Source organism: Lipotes vexillifer, unplaced genomic scaffold (assembly GCF_000442215.2).
Source record: "Lipotes vexillifer unplaced genomic scaffold, Lipotes_vexillifer_v1.1 scaffold678, whole genome shotgun sequence".
Taxonomy (NCBI): Eukaryota; Metazoa; Chordata; class Mammalia; order Artiodactyla; family Lipotidae; genus Lipotes; species Lipotes vexillifer.
This window is the reverse complement of record NW_006790338.1, coordinates 574,395-592,200: the sequence shown is the minus strand read 5'-3', so window position 1 is coordinate 592,200 and position 17,806 is coordinate 574,395. Positions and strand designations below refer to the sequence as shown.

The window sequence follows — 17,806 nt, the reverse complement described above, 5'->3', positions numbered from 1 at the left end:
GGGAAAGAGAACCCGGTTAGGGCCAGCAAAAGAAGGCCACCGCCCTGCAGCCTGACCTCTGTGTCTGGAGCACTGGTGTGACCCGAGGGCACGGCAGGCCCAGGGGAACCGGACTCACGTGGGGGATGAGGCGGCAGGAGCGGACGGAGTCGTTGAGGCCCATCCACTGCTGGTAGTCGGGGTAGTCGCCGCGCCGCAGGAAGTACTGGGGGCCCTGGTAGTTGGGCTGCTCGTAGAGCATCCAGCAGCCGCTGTCCACCCGGATGGAGTTGCAGCGGCCGAAGCAGGGCTGCAGGTTGGAGTGGTCGCTGCTGCACTCGTAGTGGCGGCCCTGGAAGCCCCGGTCCTCGTAGAAGGTAATCTGCAGGGAAGGGAAGGACAGGGCTCAGCGGCCTGGCCTCCAGCCCTGCCGCGGGCCCCTCCCGCCGGCGCGGGGCTCACCTTCCCCATGGCTGCTGGATGCGGGGATGCGAGTTCAGTGCGGTGGGGCGGGCGCGCGGGTCTATATAGCAAGAGGGCTGCTGCGTTGGCAGGAACGACACAAAAGGGGCCCCCGGGTGAGGAGGGGATTTTCGTGTTCTCTTTTTTCTCTTTGCTGTCAGAGTCCATGGGGCTCATTGTGGGTTTTGGTCCCATTCTCTCTGGAGTTTCTATCACTAGCTGATGCTATTGAGACAGTTTGGAAAAAAAAAAAAAGTAATTTGGGACATTGTCTATTTAATAATAGAAGTAAAACTTCAGCCATTTCATATATAGTCCACTCTTTTATTTGTATGGGTTGGGGAAAAACAAAACAAAACAAAGCGGTGGAGCAAAAAAGTCAGAGTCTTAATACGGCAAATATAAATTGATCTGTAAGAAGTATGTGCCATAATATTGAATACTAATGGTTAATAAGAAGGAAATGACCTGTACTGAATACTGAAAATTTCAAATTAGTCTTTTAAGAGAGCTTCCTCATTAAAGGGTGTAAGAAATTGCAATGTTTTACCAAGAAGGTTCACAAAATTTCAAACTTTCAGTGTGGTAAAAAAAACAAAAACAGCAAATGCAGATCTTTAGTATTTGGTCTGATTTTGTTGCAGTCATACGTGGAAGTAGACTGAAGATTGGAGGTTTTATCTTGGTTAATTGTAATTCAAAAGGGAGAATAGTTTTAAGATGATTAATCTCAGAAAGAAGAACGAAAAGGGAAATTTCTAAAAGCTTAAGGAAATAAGAAAAAGTAATACTTTTAAAATACAAAATGAGATTACCTCTTAGATTATTGTAAAAGAAAACCAAATTCCTAAGAAACCCATTTCTGGTAGGATCTAGATACACGTTTGTTCTATGGGGAACAAGAGTACACAAAGCTTTTGACTTAGAGGAAATTAATTGCACGAACACAAAGAGGAGCTACAGCTGGAATGGTGTAGCGAGAGGGAGGAATAAATATCTAGAAGCTTGGACTCTAGGAAGACTTTAGAAAGTATTTATCAGCCTGGAAGAGGATAGTCTGATGGACTGGAAAGAGCGCTGGAGGGGAAGATGACCTATGCCTTTAGTCTCTTTGATGTTCAAAGAATTAGTCACAGTCCTATGTTGACTCATTGAAATACTTTGTCTTTCGTTTGGGTCATAAATCTTTGTAAGTTGATATTTATCAATTAGACACCAACTATGTATAATATGGTGTTTCAGTTCTTGTTATCCAGTATGTAAAGACATGTATTTGCAGAGTTACTTATGTTAGCCTAGTGGAATATATGCAGCCAGAATCTAAAGAATAAAAATCATTTTAATTAAAAATGAAAAAAATAAGAATGAAAAATAATAATAAATTTTAAAAACCCATCATTTTCTCAGAGCTGTTTCTGTGGGGAGTGTGTTCATGGGTGAAAACAGTAAAACATGAGAACCCTAATGCAGAGTCCCAGAAAGCGTCTAGAGGAGCAGCATGAGGGTGTCAGTGGGGACCACCACTTCAGCTGACATGCAGCTACAGCTGAAATTTAGGATCCAACTGGAGGACCAAAACAAGGGCACTTTGGGCTTGGCTTTTTCATTAACCAGGAAGAGGGAAGGCTTTATTTCAGCCTGGGGAAAGAAATAGGGAAAACCCCCTACACTTCTCATAGAAATGAAATGTGAATGCTATGGGCCAAAATGTGGCTTAATTTCAATGCTCTACAGAAAATTCTGGGAGTGACAAATGTGTATAAAACGTAAGTCCCAAATTGTACTTAGTGTGCTAAGTGAACATAGGTTAAGACCTGACACTCCTTGCACCTGTGGCACAGAAGCAGCGCTCTACACCAGTTGCCTGGAATGAATGATGGCAACTGTCTTTGCAGGGAGAACAAGAGAGAAGAAACACCCTGTTGTCCTGAGCTCTGGTCCAGGAAGTAACCCTTTGTCACTCTTATAAATATTCACATGGTTTCAAACAAAAGTGAAGAAAAAAGAGACTAGTTCAGGTTCAGATTTTGCTGCATGCAGGGTTAATGATTTGTGTAGCTAGTGTAAATAATCTACAAAATGAAGTGTATAAGAAATACCACTTTCCTTATTTTCTGTAACTCAGAATATTTTATGAATCTAAGTCTCATTCCACTGGGATGGAGAGAAAATTTAACTTTACTCATTGTTGGGATTTCCTCTCCTCACTTACCCAGGCTCTATGGTTGGGTTTCGAGGGCTTACAGGGTACCAAGGCGTTTCATGGTGGGGGAGGATTCACTGGAAACTACTGTGATGTCCATTGTTGGTGGATCTCCCCAGTTTTCACACCAATGTGGAAATAAGAACAGCCTTGAGGGCTGTGGACTTGGAGATGTATTTCGCTTGGCTGACACAGTGTTTAGATGTTTTTGGTAATGCTTTAGGTTGGTTCATTCTTTCCACAGTTCACCATACTACCCATTACTCCTTGTCATCTTTTTTTTACATCTTTATTGGAGTATAATTGCTTTACAATGGTGTGTTAGTTTCTGCTTTATAACAAAGTGAATCAGTTATACATATACATATGTTCCCATATCTCTTCCCTCTTGTGTCTCCCTCCCTCCCACCCTCCCTATCCCACCCCTCCAGGCGGTCACAAAGCACCGAGCTGATCTCCCTGTGCTATGTGGCTGCTTCCCACTAGCTATTTACCTTACGTTTGGTAGTGTATATATGTCCATGCCTCTCTCTCGCTTTGTCACAGCTTACCCTTCCCCCTCGCCATATCCTCAAGTCCATTCTCTAGTAGGTCTGTCTTACCCCTAGGTTCTTCATGACATTTTTTTTCTTAGATTCCACATATATATGTGTTAGCATACACTATTTGTCTTGCTGTTTCTGACTTACTTCACTCTGTATGACAGACTCTAGGTCTATCCACCTCATTACAAATAGCTCAATTTCGTTTATTTTTATGGCTGAGTAATATTCCATTGTATATATGTGCCACATCTTCTTTATCCATTCATCTGATGATGGACACTTAGGTTGTTTCCATCTCTGGGCTATTGTAAATAGAGCTGCAATGAACATTTTGGTACATGACTCTTTTTGAATTATGGTTTTCTCAGGGTATATGCCCAGTAGTGGGATTGCTGGGTCATATGGTAGTTCTATTTTTAGTTTTTTAAGGAACCTCCATAATGTTATCCACAGTGGCTGTGGAGATTCACATTCCCACCAGCAGTGCAAGAGTGTTCCCTTTTCTCCACACCCTCTCCAGCATTTATTGTTTCTAGATTTTTTGATGATGGCCATTCTGACTGGTGTGAGATGATATCTCATTGTAGTTTTGATTTGCATTTCTCTAATGATTAATGATGTTGAGCATTCTTTCATGTGTTTGTTGGCAGTCTGTATATCTTCTTTGGAGAAATGTCTATTTAGGTCTTCTGCCCATTTTTGGATTGGGTTGTTTATTTTTTTGTTATTGAGCTGCATGAGCTGCCTGTAAATTTTAGAGATTAATCCTTTGTCAGTTGATTCATTTGCAAATATTTTCTCCCATTCTGAGGGCTGTCTTTTGGTCTTGTTTATGGTTTCCTTTGCTGTGCAAAAGCTTTGAAGTTTCATTAGGTCCCATTTGTTTATTTTTGTTTTTATCTCCATTACTCTAGGAGATGGGTCAAGAAGGATCTTGCTGTGATTTATGTCATAGAGTGTTCTGCCTATGTTTTCCTCTAAGAGTTTGATAGTTTCTGGCCTTACATTTAGGTCTTTAATCCATTTTGAGCTTATTTTTGTGTATGGTGTTAGGGAGTGATCTAATCTCATACTTTTACATGTACCTGTCCAATTTTCCCAGCACCACTTATTGAAGAGGCTGTCCTTTCTCCACTGTATATTCCTGCCACCTTTATCAAAGATAAGGTGACCATATGTGCATGGGTTTATCTCTGGGCTTTCTATCCTATTCCATTGATCTATCTTTCTGTTTTTGTGCCAGTACCATACTGTCTTGATTACTGTAGCTTTGTAGTATAGTCTGAAGTCAGGCAGCCTGATTCCTCCAGCTCCATTTTTTGTTCTCAAGATTGCTTTGGCTATTCGGGGTCTTTTGTGTTTCCATACAAATTGTGAAATTTTTTGTTCTAGTTCTGTGAAAAATGCCAGTGGTAGTTTGATAGGGATTGCATTGAATCTATAGATTGCTTTGGGAAGTAGAGTGTCATTTTCACAATGTTGATTCTTCCAATCCAAGAATATGGTATATCTCTCCATCTCTTTGTAGCATCCTTAATTTCTTTCATCAGTGCCATAATTTTCTGCATACAGGTCTTTTATCTCCTTAGGTAGGTTTATTCCTAGATATTTTATTCTTTTTGTTGCAGTGGTAAATGGGAGTGTTTTCTTGATTTCACTTTCAGATTTTTCATCATTAGTATATAGGAATGCCAGAGATTTCTGTGCATTAATTTTGTATCCTGCTACTTTACCAAATTCATTGATTAGCTCTAGTAGTTTTCTGGTAGCATCTTTAGGATTCTCTATGTATAGTATCATGTCATCTGCAAACAGTGACAGCTTTACTTCTTCTTTTCCGATTTGGATTCCTTTTATTTCCTTTTCTTCTCTGATTGCTGTGGCTAAAACTTCCAAAACTATGTTGAATAAGAGTGGTGAGAGTGGGCAACCTTGTCTTGTTCCTGACCTTAGTGGAAATGCTTTCAGTTTTTCGCCATTGAGGATGATGTTGGCTGTGGGCTTGTCATATACGGCCTTTATTATATTGAGGAAAGTTCCCTCTACACCTACTTTCTGCAGGGTTTTTATCATAAATGGGTGTTGAATTTTGTTGAAAGATTTCTCTGCATCTATTGAGATGCTCATATGGTTTTTCTCCTTCAATTTGTTAATATGGTGTATCACATTCATTGATTTGTGTATATTGAAGAATCCTTGCATTCCTGGAAGAAACCCCACTTGATCATGGTGTATGATCTGTTTAATGTGCTGTTGGATTCTGTTTGTTAGTATTTTGTTGAGGATTTTTGCATCTATGTTCATCAGTGATATTGGCCTTTAGTTTTCTTTCTTTGTGACATCCTTGTCTGGTTTTGGTATCAGGGTGATGGTGGCCTCGTAGAATGAGTTTGGGAGTGTTCCTCCCTCTGCTATATTTTGGAAGAGTTTGAGAAGGATAGGTGTTAGCTCTTCTCTAAATGTTTGATAGAATTTGTCAGTGAAGCCATCTGGTCCTGGGCTTTTGTTTGTTGGAAGTTTTTTTTTTTTGCGGTACGTGGGCGTGTTTGTGATTGGTCTGTTCATATTTTCTATTTCTTCCTGATTCAGTCTTGGCAGTTTGTGCATTTCTAAGAATTTGTCCATTTCTTCCAGATTGTCCATTTTATTGGCATAGAGTTGCTTGTAGTAATCCCTCATGATTTTTTGTATTTCTGCAGTGTCAGTTGTTACTTCTCCTTTTTCATTTCTGATTCTATTGATTTGAGTCTTCTCCCTTATTTTCTTGATGAGTCTGGCTAATGGTTTATCAATTTTGTTAATCTTCTCAAAGAACCAGCTTTTAGTTTTATTGATCTTTGCTATTGTTTCCTTCATTTCTTTTTCATTTATTTCTGATCTGATTTTTATGATTTCTTTCCTTCTGCTAACTCTGGGGTTTTTTTGTTCTTCTTTCTCTAATTGCTTGAGGTGCAAGGTTAGGTTGTTTATTCGAGATGTTTCCTGCTTCTTAAGGTGGGCTTGTATTGCTATAAACTTCCCTCTTAGAACTGCTTTTGCTGCATCCCATAGGTTTTGGGTCGTTGTATCTCCATTGTCATTTGTTTCTAGGTATTTTTTAATTTCCTCTTTGATTTCTTCAGTGATCACTTCGTTATTAAGTAGTGTATTGTTTAGCCTCCATGTGTTTGTATTTTTTACTGCTCTTTTCCTATAATTGATATCTAGTCTCATGGCGTTGTGGTCGGAAAAGATACTTGATATAATTTCAATTTTCTTAAATTTACCAAGGCTTGATTTGTGACCCAAGATATGATCTATCCTGGAGAATGTTCCATGAGCACTTGAGAAAAATGTGTATTCTGTTGTTTTTGGATGGAGTGTCCTATAAATATCAATTAAGTCCATCCTGTTTAATGTATCATTTAAAGCTTGTGTTTCCTTATTTATTTTCATTTTGGATGATCTGTCCATTGGTGAAAGTGGGGTGTTGAAGTCCCCTACTATGAATGTGTTACTGTCGATTTCCCCTTTTATGGCTGCTAGTTTTTGCCTTATGTATTGAGGTGCTCCTATGTTGGGTGCATAAATATTTACAATTGTTATATCTTCTTCTTGGATCGATCCCTTAATCATTATGTAGTGTCCTTCTTTGTCTCTTCTGATAGTCCTTATTTTAAAGTCTATTTTGTCTGATATGAGAATTGCTACTCCAGCTTTCTTTTGGTTTCCATTTGCATGGAATATCTTTTTCCATCCCCTTACTTTCAGTCTGTATGTGTCTCTAGGTCTGAAGTGGGTCTCTTGTAGACAGCATATATATGGGTCTTGTTTTTGTATCCATTCAGCCAATCTGTGTCTTTTGGTGGGAGCATTTAGTCCATTTACATTTAAGGTAATTATCGATATGTATGTTCCTATTCCCATTTTCTAAATTGTTTTGGGTTCGTTATTATAGGACTTTTCCTTCTCTTGTGTTTTTGTCTAGAGAAGTTCCTTTAGCATTTGTTGTAAAGCTGGTTTGGTGGTGCTGAACTCTCTCAGCTTTTGCTTGTCTGTAAAGGTTTTAATTTCTCCATCAAATCTGAATGAGATCCTTGCTGGGTAGAGTAATCTTGGTTGCAGGTTTTTCTCCTTCATCACTTTCAGTATGTCCTGCCACTCCCTTCTGGCTTGTAGAGTTTCTGCTGAGAGATCAGCTGTTAACCTTATGGGGATTCCCTTGTGTGTTATTTGTTGTTTTTCCCTTGCTGCTTTTAATATGCTTTCTTTGTATTTAGTTTTTGACAGTTTGATTAATATGTGTCTTGGCGTATTTCTCCTTGAATTTATCCTGTATGGGACTCTCTGTGCTTCCTGGACTTGATTAACGATTTCCTTTCCCATATTAGGGAAGTTTTCAACTATAATCTCTTCAAATATTTTCTCAGTCCCTTTCTTTTTCTCTTCTTCTTCTGGAACCCCTATAATTCGAATGTTGGTGCGTTTAATGTTGTCCCAGAGGTCTCTGAGACTGTCCTCAGTTCTTTTCATTCTTTTTTCTTTATTCTGCTCTGCAGTAGTTATTTCCACTATTTTATCTTCCAGGTCACTTATCCGTTCTTCTGCCTCATTTATTCTGCTATTGATCCCATCTAGAGTATTTTTCATTTCATTTATTGTGTTGTTCATCATTGTCTGTTTCATCTTTATTTCTTCTAGGTCCTTGTTAACTGCTTCTTGCATTTTGTCCATTCTATTTCCAAGATTTTGGATCATCTTTACTATCATTATTCTGAACTCTTTTTCAGGTAGACTGCCTATTTCCTCTTCATTTGTTAGGTCTGGTGGGTTTTTATCCTGCTCCTTCATCTGCTGTGTGTTTTTCTGTCTTCTCATTTTGCTTATCTTACTGTGATTGGGTTCACCTTTTTGCAGGCTGCAAGTTCGTAGCTCCCGTTGTTTTTGATGTCTGTCTCCAGTGGCTAAGGTTGGTTCAGTGCGTTGTGTAGGCTTCCTGGTGGAGGGGACTAGTGCCTGTGTTCTGGTGGATGAGGCTGGATCTTGTCTTTCTGGTGGGCAGGTCCACGTCTGGTGGTGTGTTTTGGGGTGTCTGTGGACTCATTATGATTTTAGGCAGCCTCTCTGCTAATGGGTGGGGTTGTGTTCCTGTCTTGCTAGTTGTTTGGCATAGGATGTCCAGCACTGTAGCTTGAGTGAAGCTGGGTGTTGGTGTTGAGATGGAGATCTCTGGGAGATTTTCGCCATTTGATATTACGTGGAACTGGGAGGTCCCTTGTGGACTAGTGTCCTGAAGTTGGCTCTCCCACCTCAGAGGCACAGCACTGACTCCTGGCTGCAGCACCAAGAGCCTTTCATCCACACGGCTCAGAATAAAAGGGAGAAAAAGTAGAAAGAAAGAATTAGTAGAAGTAGAAAGAAAGAAAGAAAGAAAGGAGGGAGGGAGGAAGGAAGGAAGGAGGCAAGGAAGGATAAAAAGAAAGCAAGAAGATAAAGTAAAATAAAATAAAGTAAGATAAAATATAATAAAGTGTTGTAGTTTTTCTTATGACAGGGCCGAAAGTAAGCTCATCACAGGAGATGAATTGTGCAGAAGCACAGCAGTAGAGGGCTGCCGCTCGCTCAGGCAAAACAGTGCCGTGTGTCCTGATGTGGCGGCTTTTATTTACGCATTATCTATGTTTACATCTTAAGACTTGTTTTCTTAACGTTCCAGAAATGCCAAAGCAGCAACATATACTTTTATTGATTAGACAAGCAACAATAGGCTTTCTTGAAGACATGCCCTGCTTCATTCTTGAGCTCACAAGCAGCACAAGGCCATCTCCTTGTGTTCCCATCATTCTGATTATACTAAAGTAGCACAAGGACGTTTCCTTGTGTTCTGATTATACTGAGGTCATTTCATGGATCAGTGCCCAAAGTATTCAGGACTGCCTACAGTCCTGGCTTATTCGCCAGCCCTCGGTTTGCCGAGTGGGGGCTCATGGGTCACGTCTCCTTTCCATGACCTCAGTTATACCACTACATAAAGTTATTAAAATAAAAAAATAATTATTAAGAAAGAAAAAAAATAAAATGGACGGATAGAACCCTAGGACAAATGGTGGAAGCAAAGCTATACAGACATAATCTCACACAGAAGCATACTCTTACACACTCACAAAAAGAGGAAAAGGGGAAAAAATCATAAATCTTGCTCTCAAAGTCCACCTCCTCAATTTGGGATGATTCGTTGTCTATTCATGTATTCCACAGATGCAGGGTACATCAGGTTGATTGTGGAGCTTTAATCCGCTGCTTCTGAGGCTGCTGGGAGAGATTTCCCTTTCTCTGCTTTGTTCTCACAGCTCCCGGGGCTCAGCTTTGGATTTGGATCTGCCTCTGCGTGTAGGTCGCCTGAGGGCGTCTGTGGCAGAGGCCGGCATGACGTTGCAGCAGCCTGAGGCGCGCCGTGCATTCTCCCGGGGAAGTTGTCCCTGGATCCCGGGACCCTGGCAGTGACAGGCTGCACAGGCTCCCCAGAAGGGGGGTGTGGTTAGTAACCTGTGCTCATACACAGGCCCCTTGGTGGTGGCAGCAGCAGCCTTAGTGTCTCATGCCAGTCTCTGGGGTCTGCGCTTTTAGCCGTGGCTCGCGCCCGTCTCTGGAGTTCCTTTAAGCATCGCTCTTAATCCCCTCTCCTCGCGCACCAGGAAACAAAGAGGTAAGGAAAAAGTCTCTTGCCTCATCGGCAGCTCCAGACTTTTCCCCGGACTCCCTCCCGGCCAGCTGTGGCGCACTAGCCCCTTCAGGCTGTGTTCACGCCGCCAACCCCAGTCCTCTCCCGGCGCTCCGACCGAAGCCCGAGCCTCAGCTCCCAGCCCCGCCCGCCCCAGCGGGTGAACAGACAAGCCTCTCGGGCTGGTGAGTGCCGGTCGGCCCTGATCCTCTGTGCGGCAATTTCTCTGCCTTGCCCTCCGCACCCCTGTGGCTGCGCTCTCCCCCGCAGCTCCTAAGCTTCCCCCTCCGCCACCCGCAGTCTCCGCCCGCGAAGGGGCTTCCTAGTGTGTGGAAACCTTTCGTTCTTCACGGCACCCTCCCACTGGTGCAGGTCCCGTCCCTATTGTTTTGTCTGTGTTTTTCTTTTTTCTTTTGCCCTACCCAGGTACGTGGGGGGGTTTCTTGCCTTTTGGGAGGTCTGAGATCTTCTGCCAGCGTTCAGTAGGTGTTCTGTAGGAGTTGTTCCACGTGTAGATGTATTTCTGGTGTATCTGTGGGGTGGAAGGTGATCTCCGCGTCTTACTCTTCTGCCATCTTCCAGGAAGCCTTACTCCTTGTCATCTTAAAGAAGGTTGTTTCACTTACAGGCATACCTCATTTTATTGTGCTTTGCTTTGATGAGTTTTGCAGATACTGTGTTTTTTACAAATTGAACATTTGTGGCAGCCCTGCATCGAGCAAGTCTAGCAGGGTCATTTTTCCAATGGCATTTGCTCATTTAGAGTCTCTGTATCACATTTTGGTAATTCTCACAATATTTCAAACTTTTTCATCATTATTATATTTGTTATGGTGTACTGTGATCAATGATCTTTGATGTTATTATTGTAATTGGGGGCACCATGAACTGCACCTATATAAGACAGAGAACTTAATCCATAAATGTTGTGTGTCCTGACTGCTCCACTGACAGACTATTCCCCATCTCTCTCCCTGCCTTGGGCGTCCTTATTCCCTGAGACACAGCAGTATTGAAATTAGGTCAGTTAATAACCCTACAATAGTCTCTAAGTGCTCAAGTGAAAGGAAGAGTCATGTGTATCTCACTTTTAATCAAAAGCTAGAAATGATTATGCTTAGTGAGGAAGGCATACGCTGGTTGAAAGGTAAGATAGGCTGAAAGCTAGGCCTCTTGCCCCAAACAGTTAGCCAAGTTGTGAATGTAGCAGGAAAATTACTGAAGGAAATTATAAGTCCTACTCCAGTGAACACACTAATGAAGAAACTGAAACAGCCTTATTGCCTATATGGATAAAGTTTGAGTGGTCTGGATAGAAGATCAAACTAACCACTACATTCCCTTAAGCCAAAGCCTAAACCAGAGCAAGGAAAACCTAACTCTCTTCAATGCTATGAAGATTGAGAGAGGCGAGGAAACTGCAGAAGAAAAGTTTGAAGTTAGCAGAGGCTGTTCATGAGGCTTAAGGAAAGAAGCTGTCTCCATAACATAAAAGTACAAGGTGAAGCAGCAAGTGCTGATGTAAAAATTGCAGCAAGTTATCCAGAAGATCTAGCTCAGATAATTAATGAAGGTGGCTACACTAACCAACAGATTTTCAGTGTAGATGAAACAGCCTTATATTGGAAGAAGATGCCATCTAGCACTTTTGTAGCTAGAGAAGAGAAGTCAATGTCTGGCTTCAACGTTTCAAAGGACGGGATGAGTTTCTTTACAGGAGCTAATGCAGTTGGTGACTTTAAGTTGAAGCCAGCTCTCATTTACCGTTTTGAAAATCCTAGTCTTTTATAATTGTGCTAAATTTACCCTGCCTGTGCTCTATAAATGGAACAACAAAGCCTGGGTGACAGAACATCTTTTTACAACATGGTTTACTGAATATTTTAAGCTCACAGTTGAGAACTACTGCTCCATGAAAAGATTCTTTTCAAAATATTACTGTCAATAACAATGCACCTGGTCACCCTGGAGCTCTGATAGAGATGTACAATGAAATTAATGTTATTCTCGTGCCTGCTCATACAACATCCATTCTGCAGCCCATGGATCAAGGAGTAATTTCGACTTTAAAGTCATATTATTTAGGAAATATATTTCATAAGGCTATAGTTACCATAAATAGTGATTCCACTGATGGATCTGGGCAAAGTCAATTAAAAACCTTCTGGAAAGAATTTACCATTCTAGATGCCATGAAGAGCATTCATGATCCGTGGGAAAAAATAAAAATATCAACAATAACAGGAGTTTGGAAGAAGTTGATTCCAACCCTCCTGGATGACTTTGAGGGATTCAAGACTTCAGTGGAGGAAGTAACCACAGATATGGTGGAAATAGCAAAAGAACTAGAATTAGAAGTGGGCCTGAGGATGGGACTGAATTGCTGCAATCTCATGATAAAACTTTAATGGATGAGGAGTTGTTTCTTATGGATGAGCAGAGAAAGTGATTTCTTGAGATGGAATCCATTCCTGGTGAAAATGCTGTGAAGATTGTTGAAATGACAACAAAGTATTTAGAATATTACATGAACTTGGTAACATGAACTTGATAAAGCAGGGGTAAGGGTTGAGAGGATTGACTCCAATTTTGAAAGAAGTTCTACTGTAGGTAAAATGCTATCAAAGAGCATTGCATGCTACAGAGAAATTGTTTGTGAAAGGAGGAGCCGTCAATCGATGTGACAAACTTCATCGTTGTCTTATTTTAAGAAACTGCCACAGCCAGCCCAGCCTTCAGCAACCATCACCCTGATCAGTCAGCAGCCATCAGCACGAGGCAAGATTCTCCATCAGCAAAAACATTATGGCTTGCTAAAGGCTCAGATGATGGTTAGTCTCTTTTAGCAATAAAGTATTTTTAATTAAGATATGTACATTGGTTTTTTTTAGACACAATGCTATTGTACTCTTAATGGATTATAGTATAGTGTAAACATAACTTTTATATGCACTGGGAAACCAAAATTTCATGTGACCCATTTTATTGCGATATTTGCATTATTGTCATGGTCTGAACCCACAGTGTCTGTGAGGTATGCCTGTATTTACATCATCTCCCTGACCCTTGAAGGTATTGAGTTGCAACCTCAGACAAGAGTCTTCAAACTCTGCTCAGTTTCTACCAGTTTTTGCCAAATAAAAAAGCCTGTGAATCAAAGCAATATTCTCAAGCATTCTTTCTTGGTCTGAACCACACTTTTTCAGAAACTTGTGTATTTGAGGAGATTGAAATATTCTTTTTTAAATGTAGTTTTTAAAAATATAAAATGATGTAATAATAATGCTTAGTTTGAATTTTTGTTTTGTTTTTAATTTCAAATGTCCTTGCTTGGCAAAATAAAAATCGGCAGTCCTATGTTGGTTCCTATTTAAAGAAAATTGGTCTGGGAAATCTAAAATATTAAGAACCCCTCGATTTTAAAAATGTGAAAGTATGATGAGCAATTCTTGGGGGGTCTTGTTTTTTTATAATATTGATACTTCAAAGTCTTATCCTAGAGTTATTCCAGAAATTATCCCTCCAAGGGAGGAGGGACAAATTAGGGGTATGGGATTAAGAGATACAAACTACTATGTATAAAATAGATAAGAAACAAGGATATATCGTATGGCACAGGGAATTATAGACATTATCTTGTAATAAGTTTTCACGGACTATAATCTGTAAAAATACTGAATCACTATGTTGTACACCTAAAACTAATATTGTAAATCAACTATTCTTCAGTAAAATAGATCTAACAAAAAAAGAAAGAAAGAAAGAAAGATAGAAAGAAAGTTATCCCTGCATAGAACTCCCCACATTAGGATAAGCATAGCAGTAAAGGACATGCTACAGTCCCATCCTTGCTTCTTACTGTGGGACACTTGATGTGGGTTTTTTAAAATAAATTTTTATTGGAGTATAGTTGCTTTACAAGGTTGTGTTAGTTTCTACCATACAGCAAAGTGAATCAGCTTTATGTACACATATGTGCCCCTTTTTTTGGATTTCCTTCCCATTTAGGTCACCACAGAGCATTGAGTAGAGCTCCCTGAGCTATACAGTAGGTTCTCATTGGTTATCTATTTTATACATAGTATCAATTGTGTATATATGTCAATCCCAATCTCCCAATTCATCCCACCCCCCTGGATGTGTTACTAAGTTTAATTTAGCCCCCGTTTTTTTCATAAGTGTTGTAAATAAAAGGCTTAATTTGTCCAATATATAAGCTTTTTATGTGATTGAGCTAATTTTTTTTCACCTTCAAGGTAATGTCCATCAAATGGAGCTTATACTAGAAAACTGTCATACTCTTCTTGTGTCACATGACATTTTCATTTTAAATAAAGTAGAATTACTCAAGCATTTTCATCCCTGTCTGCTACCACTATCATTAACTATAATGAATCTTTATTCTTCTCAGAATCCTTTACTAAAGATGTATGATTCACCAGTAAAGGCACAAAACCGACTGTAAAAGTTATTGGAACCTGGTTCCTCAACATTTCTGTTTTGGAATTCTAAAGAAGAAAAAGTCTACTTCTTGTTGGGTCGCAAGCTCCCCATGATTTTGTGTGAGAGAAAAAAAGAGAGAGAAAATAAGACATCTATTAAATGTTTGGATTGTTATTAGAATTGCTATATGTGCGTCTTAAGCGTGTTCAGCATACAAAAAGGCAGATTTTGTAATTCTGGATTGTTAATTTCTCCTGAAGGACAGGAGAGACGTTGGAGGATTTCAATGAAGGCTTGTACCTCAAGACCATTGGGCTCGAGAAAGGAATAAATGGGCAGAAATTTACGGGATGGAGGTGGGGGTGAGGTGGGAGGAGGGGCGAGAATAAAGGAAGTCAGCTGGAGGAGGTCATGGCAGAGAAACAGTGACCTGTGCCTTCCTGGTCTCCCGTTCCCCAGCCAAAGGGCCAAAGGCTGGAATTGGCTACTCCTGCGATGCAACATTTTGTCTGCTGTGTCAAAAACAGTTTTTTTCCTATTCACAGGAAACCGTTTTCATTGGAGGTGTTGTTCCAAAACAGGAAAAAAGAAGTGTCACAGAAAGGTAAGGTATGTAATTAAGTTCTAAATGTGTATGTCATGCCCAAGAAAACACTTTCCCTCCCCAAATGTTAAGGAATAAAAACACATCTCACGAGAAATATATAAATAAATATTGCTCCATTTTCCCCCCTAGAAATGCGTCATGGGATGCCTTAAAACTTCTTGTCAACAGTACTTGATAAGCAAGTGATTACATATGTATTATTTAGCACTTGGGAAGTACTTGACCATAAAAAAATGATTATGTATTTATTGTTTAGTGTCAGTATTTAGTATTATTTCTGTGTAGAGTTCTGTGGCGGTAGGGACAATGCCTTCTCTTTGTTTGTTTTATTTGTTTTTTCATCCCCAGTGCTGTACATGGCAAGCCTATGGTAGGTGCTCAGTAAATGGTGATGCCCCTAACTCAAAGAAGGTAGGCTCCTTGGTGGCTAATAATTGGGCAGTCCATTAAAAGAAAAAATAACTTGCACTATGAGTGGGCAGTCTCACTTCTAGGTCTCTATCCTCCAGAAACTATGGCGTGTGTTGATAAAGGTATATGTACGATGATATTCGTTGCAGCCTTGTTTGGAAAAGCAAAATTGGAAAAGCCCAATCACCAGTGAATAAATGGTTAAATAATCTAGGGAACCTCCAACAATGGAACACGATGCAGCCATTAACAGAATAAGGTACTGACCTAGATAGATGTCCATACCACATTACATTTTATTGATAAAAGCAAGTTGCAAACTAATATGTACAGCATAATTTCATTTTTGTAAAGAAATAAAAATATGTGTTTCATGAGATATCTATATAAATGAGGGAAAATTCAAGAAGGGTACCCGCCAAATGTGCAGAAGGGCTAGCGATGAAGTGTAGGATAAGAGGGACCCCTCCGCTTCTTTCTTTATAGGATGTGTAAAGTAGTAAGATTATGGGAGACTTTCACTTTGGAGGGAACATTTCAAGTTAAAAATAAATTAATTTTCTACTGATGAAAGAATTTTCAATTTTTTTTTTAATATGCAGGGCTTCCCTTGTGAGCAAGCAGATTTTACTTCAATCAGAGGGCTTTAGAAATTATGTGTTTCTTCAATGTGCCCTTAAATTTGAGCCTGCTTTTTTGTAGTAAAGAACTTTTTATTGTTTGTGGTACACTATATCAGGCAAATCTGTTTAAAATATTAATGTGTATCTCATTGATTTATTTGCATTAGCTGAGCACTGTGAACAGCTGTGCAGTTTCTAAAATTCACTCAGTGTTTGGTCCAGCAGCTGTACTGGCCAAGAGGTGCACCCTGGTCAGAAGCTGTTTTAGAATAAGAAGGAGGGTCTTCAGCTGAGTCCAAAAGTATGGCAATGGCTGATGGCAGCCCTGGCATTAGTCGTATACTACTGTGCTTGAAAGAAAACAAAAGTATAATTCCTTATAGAGTCTAATCAGGCTTTTTCCAAATGGGCTGCCCTCACCACTCATCTGTGACTCTGTGGCTTACAACTGCTTCTTGGGTCCGATGGAAACTCCTGGAATGCTCTTCCTTAGGCCCTGAGCTGAATGCCTCCCTTCTCACCAGTCACCCTCTCCCATTTCTCTCCTTTGATCTGCCTTTACTTCTCAGACAGGCTCTCTCCTTTCTCCACCCCCACTTCTGAGCCTTGTTCAAAACTCATTCTACCTTGATGCTCTTCTAGAACAGACCCCGCCTCCTCTTATCCACTCCTCAACCTTTAAGAGGGAGTATTTACACGTGAATTAATTGGCACACAATGAAAGAAAAACAGAAGCCAGCGATTGCCAACAATACAGACTAAATACTTTATTAGGTTCCAAAATGAGAAAATGGTAGTGTGAAACTATTTTAGTATAAATCCACCACCCTCTGCAAAGAGCCGGCCTTAGCATCCATGGCCCCCCAGTCGTGGTAGCGCCTGTACTCTTGGGGTCGCAGTAGGTACTGCCGGCCGCAGTAGTTGGGCATCTCATAGAGGACCCAGCAGCCCTCCAGCACGTGGAGGGAGCGGACCTCATTCAGGTGGAAGCGGTCCTGGATACAGGAGCAGTCCTCGCTCAGCTCCACCATGAGGCCTTTGTGATCCTCTCTCTCATACAGCCGCAGCCTGTGGGAGCTTGTCTGCTCGGTCCACAAAGAGAAAGAGCAGAAAAAGCAACCAAACAAGAGATGAACTTGGCAGGTTGGGGCATGAGGTTGTCAGTGTCAAAACTGAGACTCTGAAATTGCTGTGAATGCTTCCTATGGATCTGTGTTCTACTAGCATTTAACAAATGCTCATTTTCTACTTCTTGTGTGAGAGATGGAATTTTTAAGAAGTTCAAGGTCTGGGTTAGAATCCATCACGAACTCAAATATCTTGATTCCTAATTCTTAATTCCATAATTTATTGATTCCTAGGTGATAAACCTACATTTTGGGGGAAAACGATAAGTATTTTGCCTATATTTTAATATGAGTATTATCTCCAAAAGTTATATACATATACACATAAATTTACCACTAAAACAGGATTTTAAAAAATCACATCCTTTGGTGGAAAATTTGTTTAAATAGTCTGAAACCAGAATTCAACTGATTTTCCAAATTAAGAAAAATTACCTTTTCCAAAATTGGAAGATAGCTTTGAATAGCCTATATTAACAGCAGTTTTCCATTTTTACTAGTCTGCAGTGGAAACTATCTAATTTGTTCATTATCAATTCCTTTACTATAGGTAAAAATTAATTTGTTAGAAATACTGCCTTCTTATGCCTAAACAGCTTCCCACTTGCAAGTTTGTTTTATATACCATTGTGATATTACATTTGTCACAGACACGCTTTGACTGACCTAATGGCAGCAAAGATTAAAAACAAAACTGACTCTTTCC

General features: G+C 40.2%; 2 protein-coding genes across 2 annotated transcripts in view; both read right to left on the bottom strand.

Annotated features, from left to right (window-relative positions):
* Window positions 1–470, bottom strand: part of LOC103087031 (gamma-crystallin F) — a 2,634-nt gene extending 2,164 nt beyond the window's left edge. Inside the window, exons 1-2 of the mRNA XM_007463652.1 lie at window positions 442–470; window positions 119–361 (exon numbers count right to left, since the gene is read on the bottom strand). Of these exons, the coding sequence (XP_007463714.1) occupies window positions 119–361; window positions 442–450 (252 nt within the window). The 5' untranslated portion in view covers window positions 451–470. The remainder of the gene's footprint in view (window positions 1–118; window positions 362–441) is intronic.
* Window positions 471–16,782: 16,312 nt separating this feature from the next.
* LOC103089559 (gamma-crystallin C) overlaps window positions 16,783–17,806 on the bottom strand; it is a 3,272-nt gene continuing 2,248 nt past the window's right edge. Inside the window, exon 3 of the mRNA XM_007463660.1 lies at window positions 16,783–17,055. Within this exon, the coding sequence (XP_007463722.1) occupies window positions 16,783–17,055 (273 nt within the window). The remainder of the gene's footprint in view (window positions 17,056–17,806) is intronic.